At 45.5% G+C, this 20,836-nt stretch overlaps 1 protein-coding gene across 1 annotated transcript; it reads left to right on the top strand.

Moving 5' to 3' along the window:
* Nucleotides 1–602: 602 nt before the first annotated feature.
* HSPA9 (heat shock protein family A (Hsp70) member 9) lies at nucleotides 603–20,629 on the top strand (the record flags this gene model as incomplete). Its single annotated transcript, XM_079542213.1, has 17 exons — nucleotides 603–689; nucleotides 925–983; nucleotides 2,320–2,407; nucleotides 2,506–2,687; nucleotides 3,224–3,348; nucleotides 4,630–4,703; nucleotides 4,841–4,947; nucleotides 5,781–5,943; nucleotides 6,946–7,038; nucleotides 8,398–8,607; nucleotides 10,947–11,174; nucleotides 11,936–12,040; nucleotides 13,131–13,248; nucleotides 14,891–14,985; nucleotides 17,881–17,973; nucleotides 19,593–19,733; nucleotides 20,570–20,629. 17 exons carry the CDS (start codon nucleotides 603–605, stop codon nucleotides 20,627–20,629), a joined length of 2,028 nt encoding a protein of 675 aa, XP_079398339.1.
* Between the last annotated feature and the right edge of the window lie 207 nt (nucleotides 20,630–20,836).

Below are 20,836 nucleotides of genomic sequence, written 5' to 3' on the forward strand. Positions count from 1 at the left end.
GAAGCCGGCAGGAGAGGGAAGCCCACAGCAGCTGGGGCTGCTCGGAAAGCTGTCATGCATCAACAGCCCCCACCTCGCTCCGTGCCGGGCCGAGCAGCGCGCAGCTCCCACCGCATGGCTTCAGGCAGCGCCTAAGAGGCCTGCGCGACCGCCGCGCAGGCGCAATCGGACCGCACATTCACGGGGCGCCACGCGCATGCGGCTCCTCTGGGAGAACCGCGCATGCGCGCCTCTACCCTGACGCAAGCTCGCTGCAATCGCCCTGCGCTTTATCCTGTCCGACCTTGAGTGCGCGGCGGCTTTCAGGACCCGAGCTGCCCGCGGCTGTGCCGGTGTGCAGCGGGCTACGTCGGCTCTCGCGCCTCCGTCAGGTGGTGCCGACGGAGCTCCCTTTTTTCCTCGCAGTCTCCCGTCGGGGGCTTACGGCTTTACGCGGCCGTCGGCCCTAAAGCAGCGTCCCGAAAGCGAGCGGTGGGAGCAGGCGGTCTCGCGGGCAGCCCGCGCCGGGGGTCCTGCGGCGATCTCTCCCCCCCGCAGCCCACGTGGGGAGAGGCTTCCAGAAGAGCCGCGGCACCGCACGCCCCGTCCTTCGCCGCTCCGCCATGATCAGTGCTAGCCGTGCCGCCGCGCGCCTTCCCCTGCTGCTGCCGCGGGGCGGCCCCGGGCCCGCCGTCCCTGGGCTGGCGCAGGTCCGCGTGGGGCCTGAGGGGGCCGGGCGGGCACGGCGCGGCCTGGGCGGGGGGGGCGGGGATCTGCTGGGGGGGAGCGGGGCTGGGGGGGTTCTGCGGCGAATTTCCGCTCGGCTCGCGTTTAAGGTTTAGAAAAGGAAGCGCGGTGTTGCAGTAGGGCTGCGTTATTTTAGAAGCTGCCATCCTCTGGAAGTTGTGGAGTGGAGGTTTCTGAGCGTTCCTCTTTGTTTTGTAGACTTTCTGGAATGGCCTCAGTCAGAATGTCCTCAGAGCGGCAGCGAGCAGAAAATATGCGTAAGTGTCACCCTGCTTATCCGTGTCTGTGTGCTTGGTGTTTTTTCTCGCTGCCCTGAGCTCAGTATTGAGCTGGTACCAGAGCAGCAATACCAGCGAGGTGGTACCAGAACGTGTGCGGTTCTTAGGCTGCATCTTTCTGTCTTCTCATCTTCTCTTTTTCTGGTGGAACCTTTGTCATCGTCCTCCCTGCCCTCACCACTCACAAGATGCACATTGCTGAGATGTATGTGATGAAAAGAATAAAACGTAACAGCTGGAACAAATTGCTTTATGCTCCTGTGAGGGCAGGATGATGCGTGCCTCTGTGTCACTGCAGATAAAGCTTATTTCGATCAGTTTGTGCATGTTAATTGCTTGCTTTTTTACAAGATAATGAGTAAAGAATGGCAGTTGTGTAACTCAGTCAGGTGTCTTGTGGGCAGTGCTGACTCGTGACACAGAATGGGAGATCTGTTTATGTCAGGAAAACTGCCCAGCTCTGATCAGCACAAAGAAACTGAGCAGTTGTGTGTTTTCAGTATCACTGCTTTGTGTTGTGTGGCTAGGGCAGCCAAACACCTTGGGGAGTGAGCAGGTGATGCCCTGGTCATAACCAGCCCCACTGCCATGTGCTGCTGTGTGCTTTTCACCCTGGAATGTGGCTTTGTTTATGAAGAAGAGCTGTTGAGTCGGGGGTTCTCTCTGGTTTTGAAGGTGGTAATGCACCCTTCCTAGCAAGAAGAGGCAGGTTCAAATTTGTTTTGTGTGAGAATCATTATAATTCTTCAGAATTAATTTGTTGCTTTTCAGGGTCAAAAAGATGGTTGTTTTTTACTCTGTCTCAGAGGATCCTGCTTGGGCTTAGCTAATTCTGCATTTAAGTATTTTTCACTTCATGCTAAGCAATCATAAATGAACTCATCCAATTCACTTGCATCTTGACTCCAGGTAGATGCTTTCTAACAAGTCTGAGTGTGAAAATCAAAAGTAACCCAAAACAAGTCCAGGAGACTTCATGTGAGAAGGACTTCATGTGAGAAGAATTAATTGCAACTTATTTTACATCTAAATCTTAATGGATGTTGGGAACACGCGTAGTCAAGATTTTCTTGGTGAAAGAATAGCATTTTATGTACTTAAATAAATATAAGTCGAGCTGTAAGTGGTCTGATTGAATAGAGACCCAAAGTTTAAAATCCAGGGTAAGAATGAGAGGGCATGTTATGGTCTGAGATAGAACGTGGGTCTGGTCAAAAATGAGTTCATCCTGTCTTCACAACAGAAAGGTTGTTGCTATTTGCTTAGCTGCCTTCCTTTAGTAGTAACGTTGTTTATCCTGTAATGTCCTTTACAGCTCAGAAGCAATTAAGGGTGCCGTTATTGGAATCGATTTGGGTACAACAAACTCCTGTGTGGCTGTTATGGAAGGTAAACAAGCCAAAGTAAGTAAGAACAAATAAATAAATACCATCTTTACATCTGAATTGGTGTTTTCAGAGGCTGTGTTTTCTGATGGTGTCCTCTTGTGGTTTTTACATAGGTGCTGGAGAACTCTGAAGGTGCCAGGACAACGCCTTCAGTTGTTGCCTTCACAGCTGATGGTGAGCGCTTGGTCGGAATGCCGGCCAAGAGGCAGGCAGTAACTAATCCCCATAACACCTTCTATGCTACCAAGCGGCTCATCGGGCGGCGCTTTGATGACTCTGAAGTGAAGAAGGATATGTAAGTGAGGGGGGAGGGCAGTTCCACCTGCAGCACAGAAAAGAAAGTACAGTGCTGTGTGATGTGAGCAGGCATAGCCCTTGTTTGGGTGAGGTGGTGTGAGCGGTGGCTGGGTGAGAAGGTAGTTATGCCCTCGTGTTTCAAAGCTTTACTTATTTTCTGAGGGCTGTGCTGTATTTTAACGTTCTTAGAGAAGTGCTCAAGTGGAACACCACCTGGACTTTCTCCCCCAGGCACTGTGCTGAGCAGTCAACATCTACCAAAGGAGACTTCTTGCGTTCTTGAGAGTATTTGGCATTTGTCTGTGTGTCTCATTTTGGTCTGTGATTGTGCCTAAGGCTTCTGATTAAATGGTGTAGGTGAATAAGAACAGAAGTATATTGGCACTTCTAGGACACCCTGGACTGAATAATTCAGTATTCTGTGTCTAGAACTTGCATGTGTTGTTCTGATGGTGCTTATCGTGGTGGCTCCATGCTGTTTCTGTTGATACAGAAGTTCTGTATGGCATTATTGTTTTTTCTGTATTTTTTCAGTAAAAATGTTCCATTTAAAATTGTCCGTGCCTCCAATGGTGATGCCTGGGTAGAGGCCCATGGGAAGCTGTATTCTCCAAGCCAAATCGGTGCCTTTGTACTAATGAAGATGAAGGAGACTGCAGGTTGGTACAGTTTGATCTTTGCTATGCATAAACACAAGTGTGAGCCCAGTGCTGGGCGCTGGTAACTTCTTTGACATGGGAATTCTTGCATAGCGAGATGTCCTGTGGGACACATTGTGGGAGGGTTTGGTGGTGCGCAGTTCTAAAGCCTCGAGGAGGGTCAGTGTGTCTGCTTCAGTGCCTTGCATTTTATCAGAATGGGATACCAGTTGTGTTTTTATTTTAAACTGAATTGAACGTAGCACCCTTGCTTCAGAAGGGGGAGCTCCTTTTCCATGCAGACTTCTAATCCTTGTACCTCCCAGGCTGCAGCTCAGCGTGGGCTGTGGCTGTGAGGTGGCTTGGACCAGAAGTACAGTGAGAGAGGGAATCCTCAAGGGATCTGTTGTGCTGGCTGCAGGAACAGCTGTGGTGACTTTGAGTCTAACCAGGGAGAAATGTCCTTTCACCTGGAAAGTTTTTTTTCTCCTTTTTCAATTCCTAATATGATGTCTGGCATAATTGTGTAGAATAAAAAAAAAAAAAAGAGTAGCTGTCTTCTGCAGTCTGGTCTGGAAAGTATGAAGTGTTTGGAGGGCTGGATTGAAGCTTGTTGCTGAAGCTTCAGCAGGGGGCTGCTTCCTCTGTTGGCTTTTTCCCTGAATGCTGCATGAATTCAAATGACAAGCTATCTGGTGCAAGGGTTAATGGAAAGGTAAAAATCCTGCCTGTGAATTCTTGCTGGATCATGCATGCTTTTAGTATATCTGAATCTGCATTTTATGACACTACTATTTTCTTAAGAGAGAATTACACCCTTAAATTGGGATGTGATATGTATTTATCTGATTTACTGTCTCAAATGCTTGTGAGCATGTAGTGCTCATGGATGTTATTTATACTGTATAAATGTTACCTGCAAAGGACTGTACAATCAGGGCAAAAATGAGTTCTGAGTGCTTTGCATATTAGATACTCCAATGAAACAGAAAACAGCCTTGGTCTTGCACTCTAAAAAGGCAAGTTGAGCTCAAATTCTCATTGTTCAGTGGCATCAGTTGTTGTCTGAAGTGCAGAGGTGCACTGCTGGTACAAATCCACACGCTGCTTCATGTGATGGGGAAAGGCTTGGTTTCTGCAAAGCTCCTGCATCTTCCCAGAAAGCAGCAGGTTCTTGATCAGGAAGCCTGTGTTCTGTTGTCAGTTTAGGAATATAATTTCAAACTAAGTGGCAGTGTTGGTGGTATACTTTTCACTTTAAAGATAACTGTTTTGTCTCCTATTTTTTTTTTTTTCCTCCAGAAAACTACTTGGGGCACCCAGCAAAGAATGCTGTGATTACAGTTCCTGCTTATTTCAATGATTCTCAGAGACAGGTATTGAGCAAGCTCTAAGATTTTCAGGCTTATAACTGTATATACTGTTACAACTGTATATAGTATCAGTTCTCAGTGCTTTTTTCTTGTTGTTTTTTTTTTTTTTTTTTTTTCTCCTTCTTCCTCTGCCACATTAGGCTACAAAAGATGCTGGGCAGATCTCTGGCCTAAATGTTTTAAGGGTGATTAATGAACCAACAGCAGCTGCTCTTGCCTATGGTCTGGATAAGTCTGAAGACAAAATGTAAGTGCCTCTTCCTAACACCCTCGATTAAATGAGCGTGCTGCCATTTGTTTTGTAAATGCATCTTTATTTTTTATCTTAATTGCTGGTTGGAATTCTGCCAAAGTAAACTCTCAGAAGTGCATTGTGTTACGTGATGTCACCTGTATCCCATGCAGACTCTGCTTGATCGAGGAAGTTCATAATGTGCAGCTACAACTTAATGATCCAAGCTGAGTGTTAGTGTAATTATTTTACCTGCTGGTGGGGCTGTAGCTGTGGCTCAGGACAGCTGTGTGAGAGGCTGTCCCCATGGTGCCAGAGCAGTGTCATAGGAGATATGCTGAGGTTTGCTGCCTTCTATCCACAGTGTGTTTCTTTCCATGCCTGTGTTCGGCCTTCTACCACTGCCAGGGGTGATCACATAAATACAGGGTAGTTTTGTTGGTTTTTTTTGTAACTGGTTTTGTATTTGTGTTGGGATTATAGTGGTGTGAAAGCCTCACATATTGCAGAGCATGTTTCTTGATGGTTCAGGTGTCTTTGCCTTCCACACTAGATGGGAGTGTGCCTTTTTTCATGAAGAAGGAGCCGTCCTCTGAAATAACTGGCAAGGTTATGTGCCATCATTCCATAGCATGTTCTGCAGCAAAAACTTCTACCCAGGCTCAGTGCACTCAAAGAATGTGCACACTGTAATCTGCTTATTGTTATCTTTAGAGAAGGCTTTTAACTTCTGTGGACAGCAATGCGAGTTCTGCACATTCTTCATTTCTTCATTTCCTGGTGGGAATGGTTTCTGAGCCACACTATTTTGTCTAGAAAGTAATATTTTTCTCCATCTGTTCTTGTAGCATTGCAGTTTATGACTTGGGTGGTGGCACTTTTGATATTTCCATTTTGGAAATCCAGAAAGGAGTCTTTGAGGTGAAGTCAACCAACGGTGATACTTTCTTAGGTGGAGAAGATTTTGACCAGGCTTTACTACAGTATATTGTTAAAGAGTTCAAGAGAGAGGTAAGGCATCTCATCAGAATTCAACCTTGCATTACATTCTCTTCTAACATCACTTGGTGTGCAAAGATGGGAATTTTAATAAAATATTGGGACTTCATTTGAGATCTGTGGTACAATTGAAACTTAAAAAACATTGAAGACACCTGTAAGAACAGGAAGTCAGGCTAACGTTTATTTTCTTTAAGCTGAACGCGCCTCTCCTGGAAGACAGATGAAACAGTAGGACTTCTGCTTTTTTTTTTTCTCCTAATGTAGCAGGACTATTTAGCCTGGGGCAGAGAAGACAGAGAGGGGATCTGATCAATGCTTATAAATATCTAAAGGGCAGGTGTCAAGTGGACGGGCCATGGGTTTTTTTGCTGGCGCCCAGTGAGAGGAGCTGGGTCAGCTGGCACAGGCTGGGATGAAGGCAGGAAGTTCCATCTGCACGTGAGGAAAAACATCACTTTCTGTGATGGAGCACAACAGGCTGCCCAGAGGGGGGGTTATGGAGTCTCCTTGTCTGGAGATGCTTAAAACTCACCTGGACACTTTCTTCTGCAGCTTACTGTACGGAACCTGCTTTATCAGAGTGCTGGGCTAGATGGTGCCCGGAAGTCACTTTAGACCTCTATGGTTGTGTGATTCTTTAATTATCCTATATTTAGTCTGCTTACTCTTACTAATACGGTGAATATGTCAGCACAGATGCATAGAGTACATTGTTGGCTGTGGAGAAATTGCAGTGTAATTCCAACTCCATTGCGAATCCTTGCCTTTGTGTTCTGTGATGCAGCTGCTTTTCTAGCCTTTTATCAGTAACTTACCAGATAATCTCTTCCAGAGCTAGCAGACATTTTTGGAATTCTAAAGAAGTTTGCCAGTAGAGATACCAGCAGAACATGTCAGGCTGTATTTATGCGAACACTTTTGCAGTCAAGTGTGATTAAAAAATATGAACTGCAATGAAGGAAAGCTGTTCATGACTCGCTGCTAACCTAATTTGTTGTTGTTGTTGCTTAGACAGGTGTTGACCTGACTAAAGACAACATGGCCCTTCAGAGGGTGAGAGAAGCATCAGAGAAAGCAAAGTGTGAGCTTTCTTCATCTGTGCAGGTAGGTGGCTGGGTTCAGAACAGACCATCAAAATGTTTTACTGGACTGTTCTGCATTATTTTTTGGTTCCATAACTCTGAAGTAGCTGCTTTTGTCTTGTGCTAACAGAGAAACTTCATTCAAGTGGCATCAGTGTAACTGAAAGTTCTTAGGCAGGACAATCTCTCAGAGTCTATTTAGGAGCCAAATCAGTTGTTGGAAGCAGAGAGTGATCACAGATGCTGGATTTTGCTTGTGTTCTGGTACCGTGTTTTCTCAACTTGCAGGGAATGTGACTTTGTTCCCAATTTACATATTTCAGAAGTGTGATGAGCATTTAGTACTGCTGTGTTATTGGAAGTACTTGGGACTTTGTGTGAGCAGTTCTGAACTCTTGTGGTAGTATTCACACCACTGGACTAATAACAAGAAACAGTTTCTATAAAGAATCTTGTTCCCCAATAAAGGGGTTATCCAGAGAATAAGCAGCCTGTATGCCTTTTTCACTCATTTTGTATATTATTCAATATATGTATTGATGTATTCAAGCACATCCATTATTCTGGAGAGGCAGTAAGCTAAGGGTGTAATATTCTTGCTGAAGTGAAATTAAGGTCAGTTATATAGTAATTGAAATGGGGATTCTGCCAGTTTCTGGGTTCTGAATAAATTTTATTTGTTGGCTGGTGGGAAGCTCATAGCACAGGGTTCATAGCAGTCACAATGGTTGCATAGTTCTGCCAGAGACATAGCAGGCTCTGTGTTAGCAGGCTCAAGAGCTGGCAAATGCAGTCTGCATACCAGAAAAAAAAAAAAAAACAAACAGAATCTTCAGTGCTGAAGGGAAGGCAGCTCCTTTTTGGCCCTGTCCTCCCTATTTCTGAGGATGCTATTTGCAAAGTAAAATAGCATGTAGAAAGGATGGATTTCATTTTTTTTTTTTTTTTTTTTAAATCAAAGATGCAGGTTTGCTGTGGACAAATAACAGTAAGAGGGTTTATGGCCCCTGGTGCTGGTGATGTTTGTGTTAAGTAGCAATGAACTGGATCTCAGACAAGCTGTTTGCAAACGACGTTGGGTTACTTCCATTCAGTAGCTTACCACGTATGAACTGTTGGGTAGCTGTTTGGCCAAGTCTTTCTGAAGATGAAATTTTGGGCTATATTGAGAAGAAGGAGTTACAGTCATAACTTCAAATGTTTCAGTTCTTACTTCTTAGCTGTGATAGAGATTAAATACTGGTGCTTACAACCTCTTTAGTGTGAGCATGCACATAGGTGCTTCTGTGCAGGCAGAACAGAACTTGTAGCTTGATCTATAAATCTGTGGGGAGTTGCCTGGCTTTCCATTCCTGCTTTTCACACTGTTTTTGTGCTGCAGACGGATATTAACTTGCCATACCTTACTATGGATGCCTCTGGACCAAAGCACTTGAACATGAAGCTGAGTCGCTCGCAGTTTGAGGGCATTGTAGCAGATCTGATCAAAAGGACAGTAGCACCATGCCAGAAAGCCATGCAGGATGCTGAAGTCAGCAAGAGTGACATTGGTGAAGTCATCCTTGTCGGTGGCATGACCAGAATGCCAAAGGTAAGAGCTGTCCCTGCCCAGACACAACTGGCACAGCTGCTCACTGCTTACTGTTAAGGGTGATCTGTATGGAAAAGCTGGGAGTCTGCTAACCTCATAGCTCCAGTAGCTGAAGACCCCAGGAGCAGATGTGCCAAGTGGCCACGTGAGAGGGGCAGTGAGGCACTCCTGCTGCTCAGCGTGGGCCTGAGGGCTGCAGCTGAGTTGTAGTTTAAAAAGGCAAGTGGGGGAAGTATTGGGAATTGCAAATTCAGCTTGATTTTCTGTTGTTGACTGAACGTATGAGGTATTGGTGAGATGTACAGAATGTTTTCTCCTGTCTACCTTTATCACACACCGAATTCTACTTCAGTAACAGCTGCTTGGTAGTCTTTGCTTTCCAGTAGCTTTCTTCACTGTGCAGGGCACGTGCAGCAGGCAGTGAAGAAACTGCACCAGCACAACTTTTGTTACCTGCTGGTTGTGTGAGTTTGTCTGCTTGCTGCACTGGCTGTTGTCAAGCATATTTACTTGGCTGTTCTGAACACTCATTACCTAACACCTGGCCCTGGTGTTCTGGTGATAAGCTCCAAGTAACTTAGAGGCTTGCTATGCTGACATGTACTGTCTTGCAGATAAGGCACCGCCTTCTGGTAATGTACTGCTTTTGTTCAGAGCAATGCAGACTGCTGTTTAGCTCCCGTGAAGTCAGTGCTCCATGTGTGTGCACACTGCTGTCTTCATAGATACAGATAAACATTTTCTACGGTGATCAGTTAAAAAAAAATGCTGCATGGCAATGATTCGGGGGTTGGTTGTTTTTTTTTTTTATTTTTTTCTCCCCTTCCTGAAATGTATTGGCTGCAGTTGGTGTGATAGTAAGAGCAGAAGGTCACTCAGGCAGGAGAACCAGAGGGACAAGATAAGCAAAAGCTGCTGCTCTGAGCAAAGCTGAAGTTGCAGTAACCTTCCCAAAGCCCAAGTTGTTCCAGCTGGAAAAAAAGAATAGATAACCATGTATAAAGTGAGAAAAGCAATTCTGGAAGTGGGGAAACCATTCCTGGGGCATTATGTGCCCTTTGGGAGTGGGAGACAGTATTAAATACTTTTTAGTTACAATTTTTATTTCCCCCAGTTATTAATAGCTCCTGTACTTACAGCTTTGAGGTTATATGTACTTTCCTGAGTGCCTGAAGCCAGAGTTACAGCTCTGGCTCTGAGATCAGTGCCTGTATGTTGTGCATAGCACAGTGTGTTCTTTCGTATATGTTGTTGTTTGCTTCATTCCTGCCAGGAGGGAACTTGCCTTTGGAGTGCTCACGTGGCCAGTGCTCCAAGAAATATAAATGGGTGGTTAGATGTAAGGGTTCTTTTATGCTGTAAAATATACTTCTAAAGAGGGAAAGACTTGCAGTTAGTTATTTGGTTGTGCATAAAGCATCTTCCCCTTTAGCAAACACTGCCTGCAGATGTCTCTGCTTATGTGCAGAGGCACTGGATGTTGGCTTATGGTGCAGTTTCCCAGGCATACGGCGCTCACCTGTGTAGATACCTGCCTGTTGAGCCCTCTCAGGGAGGAGGGAAGCTGTGAACAGGAACCAGCTCCCACACTCGTCTCTGTAAGGGAGAGAAATGAACTACTAAGCTGTGGCACTGTTGGTGACACATCACTGCATTCCCTTCTGGATACTTCAGCATTCAATCTGTTGCAGTCGTGAACCCGTCATTCCAAAGGGACGGAGCAGTGAAAAGCTAATAATGCAGCTTAAACTGCCTGCTGACATGGCCTATCTGCCTCCCTGGTGAAACAGCCCATTAAGTAAAGAGCTTTTCCATTTCTTTTTTTATTTTTTGGTTTTTTTTTTTTTTTTTTTTTGTAACACACAAACAAGATGAACTGTCCTTGTGCTCTGGGTGTTTGACCTTCGTTGTGCTGTCTCCACAGTTGTGCTGCCCTTGACAGCTGTGTTCTGCCCACTGTTGGCTTATACAAGATCTGGAGGAGCAGTTCTCAACTCCCACTTGATCAGCATGGACTGATCCCTTCTGAGGGTAGCTGGTTTTTGTGAGAGGACCGATGTAGTGTGTGCTCAAGCTGAGTTGGCTGACTTAACTGTGTGAAAACCTCCAGAGAAAAGGATTTCTAGGCTGAAATGAATGCGTTTAACAGGGTGCTTGAAAGATGGGGAGTTAGGGAGCAATCACAAGTCCGAAGCTTAGAGTTTCTCTCATGCTACTGGGCTACATGGCAGCAGGAACATAAAGATATAAACCTTTGGCCAGGGCTGGAATGTTCTTGTGGGCACAGCGCTGTGCAGTAATGGCTCACTCTACGTGAACTTTGCTTTCTCCCTATTCAGGTGCAGCAGACTGTGCAGGATTTGTTTGGCCGTGCTCCGAGCAAAGCAGTTAATCCTGATGAAGCCGTTGCTATTGGTGCAGCTATTCAAGGTGGTGTGTTAGCTGGTGATGTTACTGATGTGCTGCTGCTGGATGTGACTCCCCTCTCCTTGGGGATCGAGACATTGGGGGGTGTCTTCACAAAGCTCATCAACAGGAATACTACCATACCAACCAAGAAGAGCCAGGTACAAAATTACAGTGTATGTGTGCTGGGGGTTTTATGGTGGTCTCAGTGCCCAGTAAAAGCTGCTTAGAGCATCTCAGCAGACAGTCTTCTCAAGGAGAGGAGGCTTAGGAGTCAAAATTGAATGCTGGCCACCTAATATCTGTTACTTATTAGTATGCTCAAAAGAGGAGAATAAACTGAATTGAGTTAATATATGCCAGGGTATCTCAGGATGTTTGTCCTGCTCAGGATTGCAGTGTGTGTGTGCCATGATGTAATGTCAACACATCATTCTGAAGAGGAATTGTGTGGAGACTTTCTGTAACTGAGCACAGCACCTGTTTAATTAGGCCACCTTTCTTGACCTATAAACTTTGGTGGTTTTTTTCCCAGATGTTTTCCTGTGCTTTGGGCCCCTAATAGACTTGGGTGTGATCTGTTCTCTCACTTTGCCTCGTCTGGGTTACTGGTGTGTGCTCTTTCTGATAACATTTGTTCTCTCTGGGCTGTGGGGTTGGGACAAGAGCCTTGCTGCTTCAGGAGGTGATGTTCTGGTAGTGTGACTGGCTGCCAGCCACTGGAGCCTGCTGCTGGCATAACTTTGGCAGCTTTCGCACATTCAAATGCATTTAAGATGAAATGCCAGTGAACTTGGCTGTTGCTAGTCTTGGTGCTTTGTTGTTTAGTCAGAGCTCTTTAAGGAATAGGAATGTGAAAGCAAGAATCAATTCACATATTGCATTTTAGTAGCTGTCTAGTTACTTTATTTGTCTTCCACAGGTGTTTTCTACTGCTGCGGATGGGCAGACACAAGTGGAGATTAAAGTATGCCAGGGAGAGAGAGAGATGGCCAGTGACAACAAACTTCTTGGCCAGTTCACCTTGGTATGTTGGCTACTCATATTCATGACCTTAGACTTAACCTTCTTTGAGAAGGTCAAAGCTTTCTCTGTGTCAGGTTACTCCTTAGGGCAGTGTAAGGAGGGATTTATCCTGCTGAAGACATTTGTTGCTATTAGTAGTATTTAAAAAAAAAAAGGCAGTCTTTTGAAAGTAAAGCCTGATTCTGGCCAGCTTTTTAGTGGTAGGGGAACAGGTAGTGCTTAAGATGGAGCTCAAAGTTTCTGAACACAGTTGGGTGATGCAGTGGCTGCTGTGGCTTTAGGGCTAGATTCAGTCACCTAGATGAGCTGTCTCCATTTCTGGGCATGAAGAACTAACGAGCTCTGTAGTGTTAGACCTGTGCAGCAGATAATCTGAATTCTGAGCTTTCCTCTAGTGTTGCAAAGATGAGACTTAACCAAATCAAGCTCCATGCTAGTTTGGTTCTTAGAATGGCTCATTTCCAGCCCAGTTCCACTATTCTACAAGCACACGTAGAACTTCCCAACCTTCTGGAGGACAGTTGTGCTCCAGTGACTCACATGTGTGCCATGTGGCTGACTAACCTGCTCCCTGCAGAATTGGATGGCTCAGCTATTAGTGTCTGCAAAGTTCCATCAGGTACCACTGAAATTGCTGTTGCTAGGAGGAGCCTTCCAGAAAGAAAGGTGCTGCCTTCCTTTCGTATTTCTAAAGGAAATGGAACTGTCTGGCACTATTTTAATATCGCAGTCTCAGGGGTAGCCAGTGGAGTATAGTTGTACAGAACTGGGGAAGGAGAGCCGTGTTCTGAAGGTAAGTTGTGCCATGTTTAGCATTGAAGCTGAACCTGGGCCACCTCCAAACAAAAACTTGGGGGCTACATCTTGTTTCTGTGCCGTTGTCCTGGGCAGAAATCTAGATCGTCTTGAGTTTAAGTTACTACTAATTCACCTCACTGGTGCCAACGGGTGTTTGAAGGGCTCAGCTCAGAGGCTTAGTTAATATTCAATTTAACTGGCAAATCACCAAGATGATGTGCCTAGTGCTGGAGCCTCATGCCCTGAGCCTGTGTTTGCAGGGCAGCTAATGACTAAGCACTTGTCCTTCGCAGGTTGGGATTCCTCCAGCACCACGTGGGGTGCCCCAGATTGAGGTCACTTTTGACATTGATGCTAATGGTATCGTTCATGTGTCAGCCAAGGACAAAGGCACTGGACGTGAACAGCAAAGTAAGTGCTCTGGGGTGCTGTGTAGGGCTGAGAAGGAGGGGTGCAGAGTAGTATGCTGTGCCTTGGGGGGACAGAAGTTGGAGTTTGGGAATCCTGCACCTTGTTGCTGTGCTGTGCTCCAGGGTGCACTGCTCCTCTCAGAGTATTGTCTGTGTGATTCTGTGCTTACACAGAGGCTGCTGAGCCTGCCAGCATGGAGGTGCCAGCTCTTAAGGGAGAAATCTGGTAAACTAAAGCTTCTGTTCTGTGACCCTGGTTTGTTTCTCATTGCTTTGTTGCAAGTACCTTGAAATCTGGGCATATTGAAGCAGCAGGTATTTTGAGCAACCACCTCATGCCTTTTTCATTCATTTAGGCTGGAACCATCTCTAAATAGCAGGCTGTAGCTTCAGGCTGTCAGTATGTTGCACTCTGAGAGCAGTGGGACGTCAGGCCTGGTGTTCTAGGCTAGTTAGTGACCTGGCTGACCTTCTGATGCCCTGATATGGAATTAGAAAATGAATTTGAAGCATCGTTAGATTCCTCTGGTACAAAATAGATTTCTGTGTGCCTCTGACTGGGAAGGCTCTATACTGTCCTTCAGTTGTTTCTTGGAGGAAATAAATTACTTAAGTGAACAAATACATGCCTCCAGTTAAGAAAACTGCAGTTGACTCTACTGGCACTGTGATGGTGTTTGCTGTTGGTCTAAATCATGCTGCTTGGTTTGGGGTCTAAATTTGTTTCCAAAAATATACTGTGTGCTACTTTGATTTCCTTGTGGATTTTTCCATGTGTGGCAGCCCTCTAGCTCTGAATAAATGTCTCCTGATACTTTTTAGCTGCCTTTCTGCATGCAGTGTGGTTCTAACTAGAAAGCTGAACACCTTATCTCACATATCTGAAAGACACCTATGCATCCTTGTTTAGGGTTTAGTGGTTTTGTTTTTTCACTATTGGCAAAAATGATGTAGGAAACTTTGGGTCTTGAAGTATCCTTTCCTGGACTTTGCAATACTCAGGATTTTACTCTTCTCTTTCCTAATGGAATCATGCTTTTCTGCAGAAAAACATTAGCTTATGTCTGGGCTGTACTCTGTGGCACAAATGGAAAAAAAACGGAGGTCTTAAAGAAACCAGCCCATAGAATCATGTCATGCTTGCATATTAAGGGTAGCATGAGGAGCTAGCTGGGTAGGAATGTTGTCTTACCTCACAGCCTGAGTTGATTTCCAGCAGTGAAAATCTGTATGAAAGTGATTTCTGGATTATTTTATGTTCTATTTTTTATTTATTTATTTTTTTTTCCTGGAGTTTTGTTTTTTTTTTAACCTGCTAGAATGCCCCTTGAGTCTGTGGGCTTCTTGTACTCATTTACTTTCCAAAAGTAATAACTGGAGAGAAGACAAAGTGACTTGCAAAGCACTGGTCAGGAAGCGTCTAGCAAAGCTGGAGAGCATGGATCTAAGATGACACGGTTTTGTCTTGCTGGCTGCATCACTGCCACTTCAAAGGCTGGCTGTTCTTTGTACTGCCCACGGAGCCTTGAAAGGTGCAGAGTCCCATAGCAAGGCAGCTGCCAGTGAGAGGGTTTGGGAAATGATAATCTCCTTTCCTCAAAGATGAGAGTGCGTTCTTTATTAATGTTACTTCTCTCATGCAGTTGTTATCCAGTCTTCTGGTGGCCTTAGCAAAGATGAAATTGAGAACATGGTGAAGAATGCAGAGAAATATGCAGAGGAAGACAGACGAAGAAAGGTAAAGTGATTTTGCTACAGCATCTTGCAGTCAGTAGTTTACCCACTGCTTACTGCCATCATGTGCTATCAACTGTCACCACCTTGAAGGAGCCCCTAGGTTCTGATCTGCAGTCTCGAGCTGTTTGCTTGTACACTTATTTAGATACATGCTTGCTTATATTCAGTCAACCCTCTGAAGTTGCAAGAAAAGCTGCACGAGGGTCATTTAGATTTGGTTTGGGTGACTGGCCCTGTAGAATTGGTAATTCAATTCCTTCCTGAAAAGTTATTGGGATATGGAGGCAGCAGTAAGCAAACTCACTTGTGTGCAGCTTTGCAAATGCAGCTAATGCTTTCTGTCATCAGTGCTCTTTACTTTACTGTCCAGCTGCCTGTTATCTTGGCTGCTTTTCTGAAGTTAGCCTACTACAGCCAGGTTCTCACAGCGTTCTGTCCAAATGGAAGCAGTCCCTTCCAACGTGAGCCATTCTATGATTCTGTCGAGGCCTTTGATATGGTCTCACATCACTGTCTCATCTCTAAATTGGAAAGACATGAATTCGAAGGGTGGATTATTCAGTGGATAAAGAATTGGTTGCATGGTCACAGCCAGAGGGTTGTTGTCAGTGGGTCTTTGTCCAAGTGGAGGCCAGTTGCAAGTGGTGGCCTCCAGGGGCCTGTCTTGAGGCCAGTGCTCAACATTTTTATCAGTGATGGGATTAAGTGCCACCCTCAGCAAGTTTACTGATGACAGGTAGCTGGTGGTGCAGGGCAGGGAGGTGACTGTCCCTTTCTATTCTCTCCTTACAAGCACCTGCAGCACTGCAACCAGGGCAGGCCCCCAGCACAATAAAGATGTGGAGTTGTTGGATGGGGTCCAGAGGAGGCCACAAGGGTGCTAGAAGGTCTGGAGTGTCTATCTTATGAAGAAAGGCTGAGGCAGCTGGGGTGGTTCAGCCTGGAGAAGAGAAGGCACAGGGGAGATGTCAGTGCAGCCTTCCAGTACTTGAAGGGAGCTTATAAGCAGCAGGGAAACCAGCTTTTTACACAGTAAGACAAGGGGGAATGGTTTTAAACTGCAAAAAGGGGAGAATTAGATACGAGAGATTAGATCCCTCTTTACTCAGAGGGAGGTGAGACGTTGTGACAGACAACACGCTGTGTGAGAGCTGTGGATGCCCCATCCCTAGAGGTGCATGAGGCCGGGCTGCACGTGGCCCAAAGTAGTCTGGTGTGGTGGGTGCAGCCAGCCCATGGCAGGGGTTGGAGCTGAGTGATCTTTAAGGTCCCTTCCAACTCAAGCCATTCTGTGATCCTTAGGATGCTTCTGAGTTTATTTTAGAGCTTAATTTTTAGAACCTGCTAATCAGAGCTGCATCACATCCTCTTCCTTATTAAGTGGGAAGTTGCTTTCTGTAGTCCTTCAGGTCTTGCTGTCTGGCATCTTGGGGGCGTTATTCATCTGAGCACAGCGTTTGCCTTTGATGCGCATGAAGCCACGAGGAGACGTTTGAAAGCTTTGCTGACTTTGTCAGAAAGGACTGGCATTGACTGACTGACACTTGCCATGGCTGAGTGGTCGAACCTGGGATTATTAATAGGATTAATGGTTGGAACTAATTGGTTTAATGAGAGTGGGACTACTGAATTACACTTCTGAATACAGAGGATTGATTTTAGACAGGCATGGGGAAGGCCTGACCAGAGATACGGCACCAGCATATGTGTAGTGACTGCTGAAGCTGGCACACTGAATTTACTGCCTTGTGTACTCCTACCCTGTGTAAACCTGTCTCAAATGTTCTCACAGCCCTATAAATCTTACCTGCAGTAAGTGAAGAGATCAGAAGAGAACTAAAGGAGAAAATACATGGAATAAATCCACATGAAGTAGCATTTCCATGCCTTAAAGGCTCTGGATTTACGAAAGATTGGATATTATCACCTTTAGGTTAGATGCAGAACATTTAAAGACTTTGGCCTGGAAGTCCTACTGTTTAAATAACTGCATCATTGCCAGAGAATGTGGATAATGGCAGAGAACTTGAAGAGGCTGCAGGAATTTTCTGTTGTATTTTGACTTTAAATCACAGCATAAGCTTTTCCCTATTGTAGTCAAAGTGGGAAGTCATCTCTGTCCACTGAGCTATCACATGGGGTGATTGTTGCTTTCTTCACTAATGCTGCTGTCTCTTTACATGGTCTGCATAACTAATTGTCAAAATTCCATGCTTTGCTGGATTTACCACCCTGCTGTAAACTCTGACATCCCATGAAGAGTGAAAATATAGAATAGAAATGAAATTGTCATCAGCTTTCCTCAGCCACCTAAGCATATCATCACATCCTCATTCGGGTAGACTGTTCTTTGAGATGAAGGGGGCTGGGTGTCCCAAACTGATGATGATGCCAACAGTTGGATCAAATTGTACCTTAGGACTACCACTCTTCTTCAGTCAGTGCCCAGGGAAGCATCACTACAACAACCCAGTGTTTAAGTTGTCTCTTAAGTTGATGAAGAAGCTTAAGGGTATTCTCGGACAGCTCTGTGGCTTTCTGAATGAGCAGGACGTAGAACTGTGCTCTAGTAGAGAACTGTTACTGCTTTTGCTCACCCTTTCTGTATGCTGGTGTTTGTTGCTTCTAGGGAAGTGGGACTTGCTGGGTATCAAAGAGTAAGAACTGCAGCTATGTTGCCTTGTTTAGACTGCTTGTTTGGCCTTGGTGGTGCTGGGATACACCTAGAAATGGCTCATCTGCAGTTCATTTCTCTACCTTGCTGTCAAGAACTGTGGTGGGAGCTAGAATGGAGTTAGGCAGCTTGGGAAAATCAATGTTAACAGCTAGTTCATATGTATGTAGCTTGTAGCACCAGTGCTGTGTGCAGTAGGCCCTCATGAGTTCTCTTACCCAGGAACGTGTGGAAGCTGTAAACATGGCTGAAGGCATCATCCATGATACGGAGTCTAAGATGGAGGAATTCAAGGATCAGCTGCCAGCAGATGAGGTAGGTGGTTTCTGTTACCTTAAAAGTAAAGGAGGTGAGATACTTCACCACGTCTGTGCTCAAATTCTCACTTAACTTATAGCTGACTCTCACCAGTGGCTCCAGCTCTGTGTGTTGCCAGTCTGCATGAAGGCAGCACAGTCACTGACTTCCAGGGTTTCCCACTTGGATGGGTGTGACCAGGAGGATGTGGAAGCCTACTGATGTGGATGTGGTTTGAATGATAGCGAGTATCTTATTTCAAAGTGTGAATTCAGTGGAAGTGAAGATCTGAGAGCCTGAGAAGCTGTTAATCCAAGATTTCTGCAGGAATTGTCCTTGGCATGGCCTTGCAGTGCTTTGATAAGGACTGTGCAGTGGCCTGTATGAGAGTACTGCTCAAAAGCTGTGCTCTGCAGAGGGACAAAGCAGAGTTGCTCTGCAGTCCTGGTGGTCTCAGTAGCGTGAATGCAGCACCTGAGAACTGGAAGGCAATGAAAATTCTTTTATTCACTTAGCTCCGTTTTTTTTTCTTTGTCTTTGGAGTGAAGTGGATATTCATTGTCAAGGGAGCACTTGTAATAACATTCCAGGTGGCAGTTTAATTTCCATGTTATGATCCATGTTATGAATTTCAAAAGCCAAGTTTAAAACGGATTGCGCAGTCTTCAAATTAGAAACTCTTGGAAAAAGAATAAAAGGGCACTGTGAGGTGTCTGAGGGAATGAGTTTTAGTGTGGTTAAGTAGCCTCTGATGACTGCAAACTGTTTTGGCTCAGATCCTCTGTGCTTGGGATTAAGATTTTCTATCCTGTGAGGGGAAACTCCAGCACTTATATCTGTGTTCCCTGCAGGGACTGTTCCCAGTGATGTTTTTCGGGAGGGAAAACCAAGGGAAAGCAGGTAGCAGTGCTTGAAAGAGGCCCTGCATGGTCTGGGTAGAGATAGCAGCCTGGCACAGACCTCAGTTGCCTTCCCAATCCCATGGGTCTGAATGAGGAGAGCTCTGCCCACGTTCTCACTGCGAGCAGTGCTGAGCAAACGCTGCTGGCACAGCTGTCCCCCAGTAACCTCACTTCCCAAGCCTGCGTCGCCAGCAGCGTGCCAGCCTGACAGGGAGATGCCAGACTGTGTGGAGGGTTTGACAGATGGCTACAGGGGCTGGGATGAGACCGCATTGCTTTTGTTTGCCTCTCTGCTCCTCCCACGTGTAACAAAGGGATTAAACAGGGTTGTGAGCAGCGTTACTTGCTGGCTTTCCAACAGAACCTTAAGTATAGATGAAAATCAGTTTTCTTTTCCCTTTACCCTGGCTCTGGCGCAGCCAAATGGCTGGTGAGGGGTGCATGTTCCTCCTTGGCGGGCTGCTCAGTCTCTGCAGTGCTGAAACTGCAAACAAGGGGACCGATTAATGCCAACTGGGGTGCATTTAGTGAGGTGGACAGGTGCCCGTTGGAACTGAGCACAGTTCTAGTCCCTGCAGACCATATGGCTCCAATTTGAGGCTAACTTCACAGCTTCTGACCAAAAAAAAAAAAAAGGTATCTTTTCTGTGGCCACTAGGTGGATGAAATGACTGGACTGGGATGCTGGGTGAACAACGTGCAGCGCTTCATCGTGTTTCTCTGATTTCTTTGCAGTGCAACAAATTGAAGGAAGAAATTGCTAAAATGAGAGAACTTCTGGCTCGTAAAGACACTGAAACGGGAGAAAATATTAGGCAGGCAGCAACCAGTCTGCAGCAGGCTTCCTTGAAACTCTTTGAAATGGCATACAAGAAGGTAGGTTCGCAGTCATTTGTGTTTTCTGGTGCTTGGATGAGGGGGAGTGAGTCATGCCACCAAACATCTGGGCAGGGGCTGTGCTGGAGGTGGTGCTGTGTCAGTGCAGCTCCCTTTGAGTGACAGCTTGCTACAGGGGCAGCTGTAGGAAGTCAGAGCAGAAGGCGGCCTGCAATCCTGGCCATCCTGCTGTAGGTGGGCTGCCTCACAGATTGTGTTACGTTACTGTATAGCGTTGTATAGGAAGGTGGGGAAGCTGTTAATAAGGACCATTGGGAACACATGGATCAGGCTTTCCTCCAAATGTGTAGAAGGTACCTAAAGTAGTAAAGTGATGCTTGGAATATTTTAAATGATTGTGTAACAGGTTTCCTGGTCAGCCTGCCTAAAATCCCCGTAATAAGGCGACTGGGGTTTTTTTCTCAGTGAAGAGCCAGCCTGTTTGAGCCCCTCTTGGCAGATGTACTTAACCTGTCCAAGGGATATTTATTGGAATGGAAATGGCACTCACTGCCCAGGCAGCCTTGGTGGTGCTAAGCTTCCTTCCTGTGGAAAGCTGCTTTTCTGATGTCAAACTGGAGCTGTGCAGTGCTGCAGTGTAAGCTTGTTATCCACTGGGGAAGAGTAATTAATGGAAAGATAATTTCCTTGTGTTAGTAGCAGTCACACACAGATAAAGATGGTTTCCATTCTCCAATGAAGGATTACCTTTTTTCTTTGAAGAAAAATTGAAGAAACCTTGTGGCTCTATAAGTAACCAAAGCAGCTAGTTTGGAAAAAATGGCTGGGAGAAGCATATTGTTGTTACTGTAACTAATAAGCTAACTCTATCACAGATGGCCTCGGAACGAGAGAGTTCTGGAAGTTCAGGAGATCAGAAGGAAGAGAAGCAATAAGAAGTCTGTCTCACCTTGATGAGAGTACAAAGAAGAGGTGGATATTCTTGATGCTTGGGAGAGAAGGGACCTTCCTGAGCAGAAATGGGCAGAATTCAGACTTACTGTGTTTTTGCAGTATTCTATATATAAAATTCTTAAATGTATAAACTTAGTGATGTGTCTGCTAGATAAATTGTCACATGATGAAAGTTAATTCATGCAAGA

The sequence above is a fragment of the Tetrao urogallus genome (assembly GCF_951394365.1).
Source record: "Tetrao urogallus genome assembly, chromosome: 14".
NCBI lineage: Eukaryota > Metazoa > Chordata > Aves > Galliformes > Phasianidae > Tetrao > Tetrao urogallus.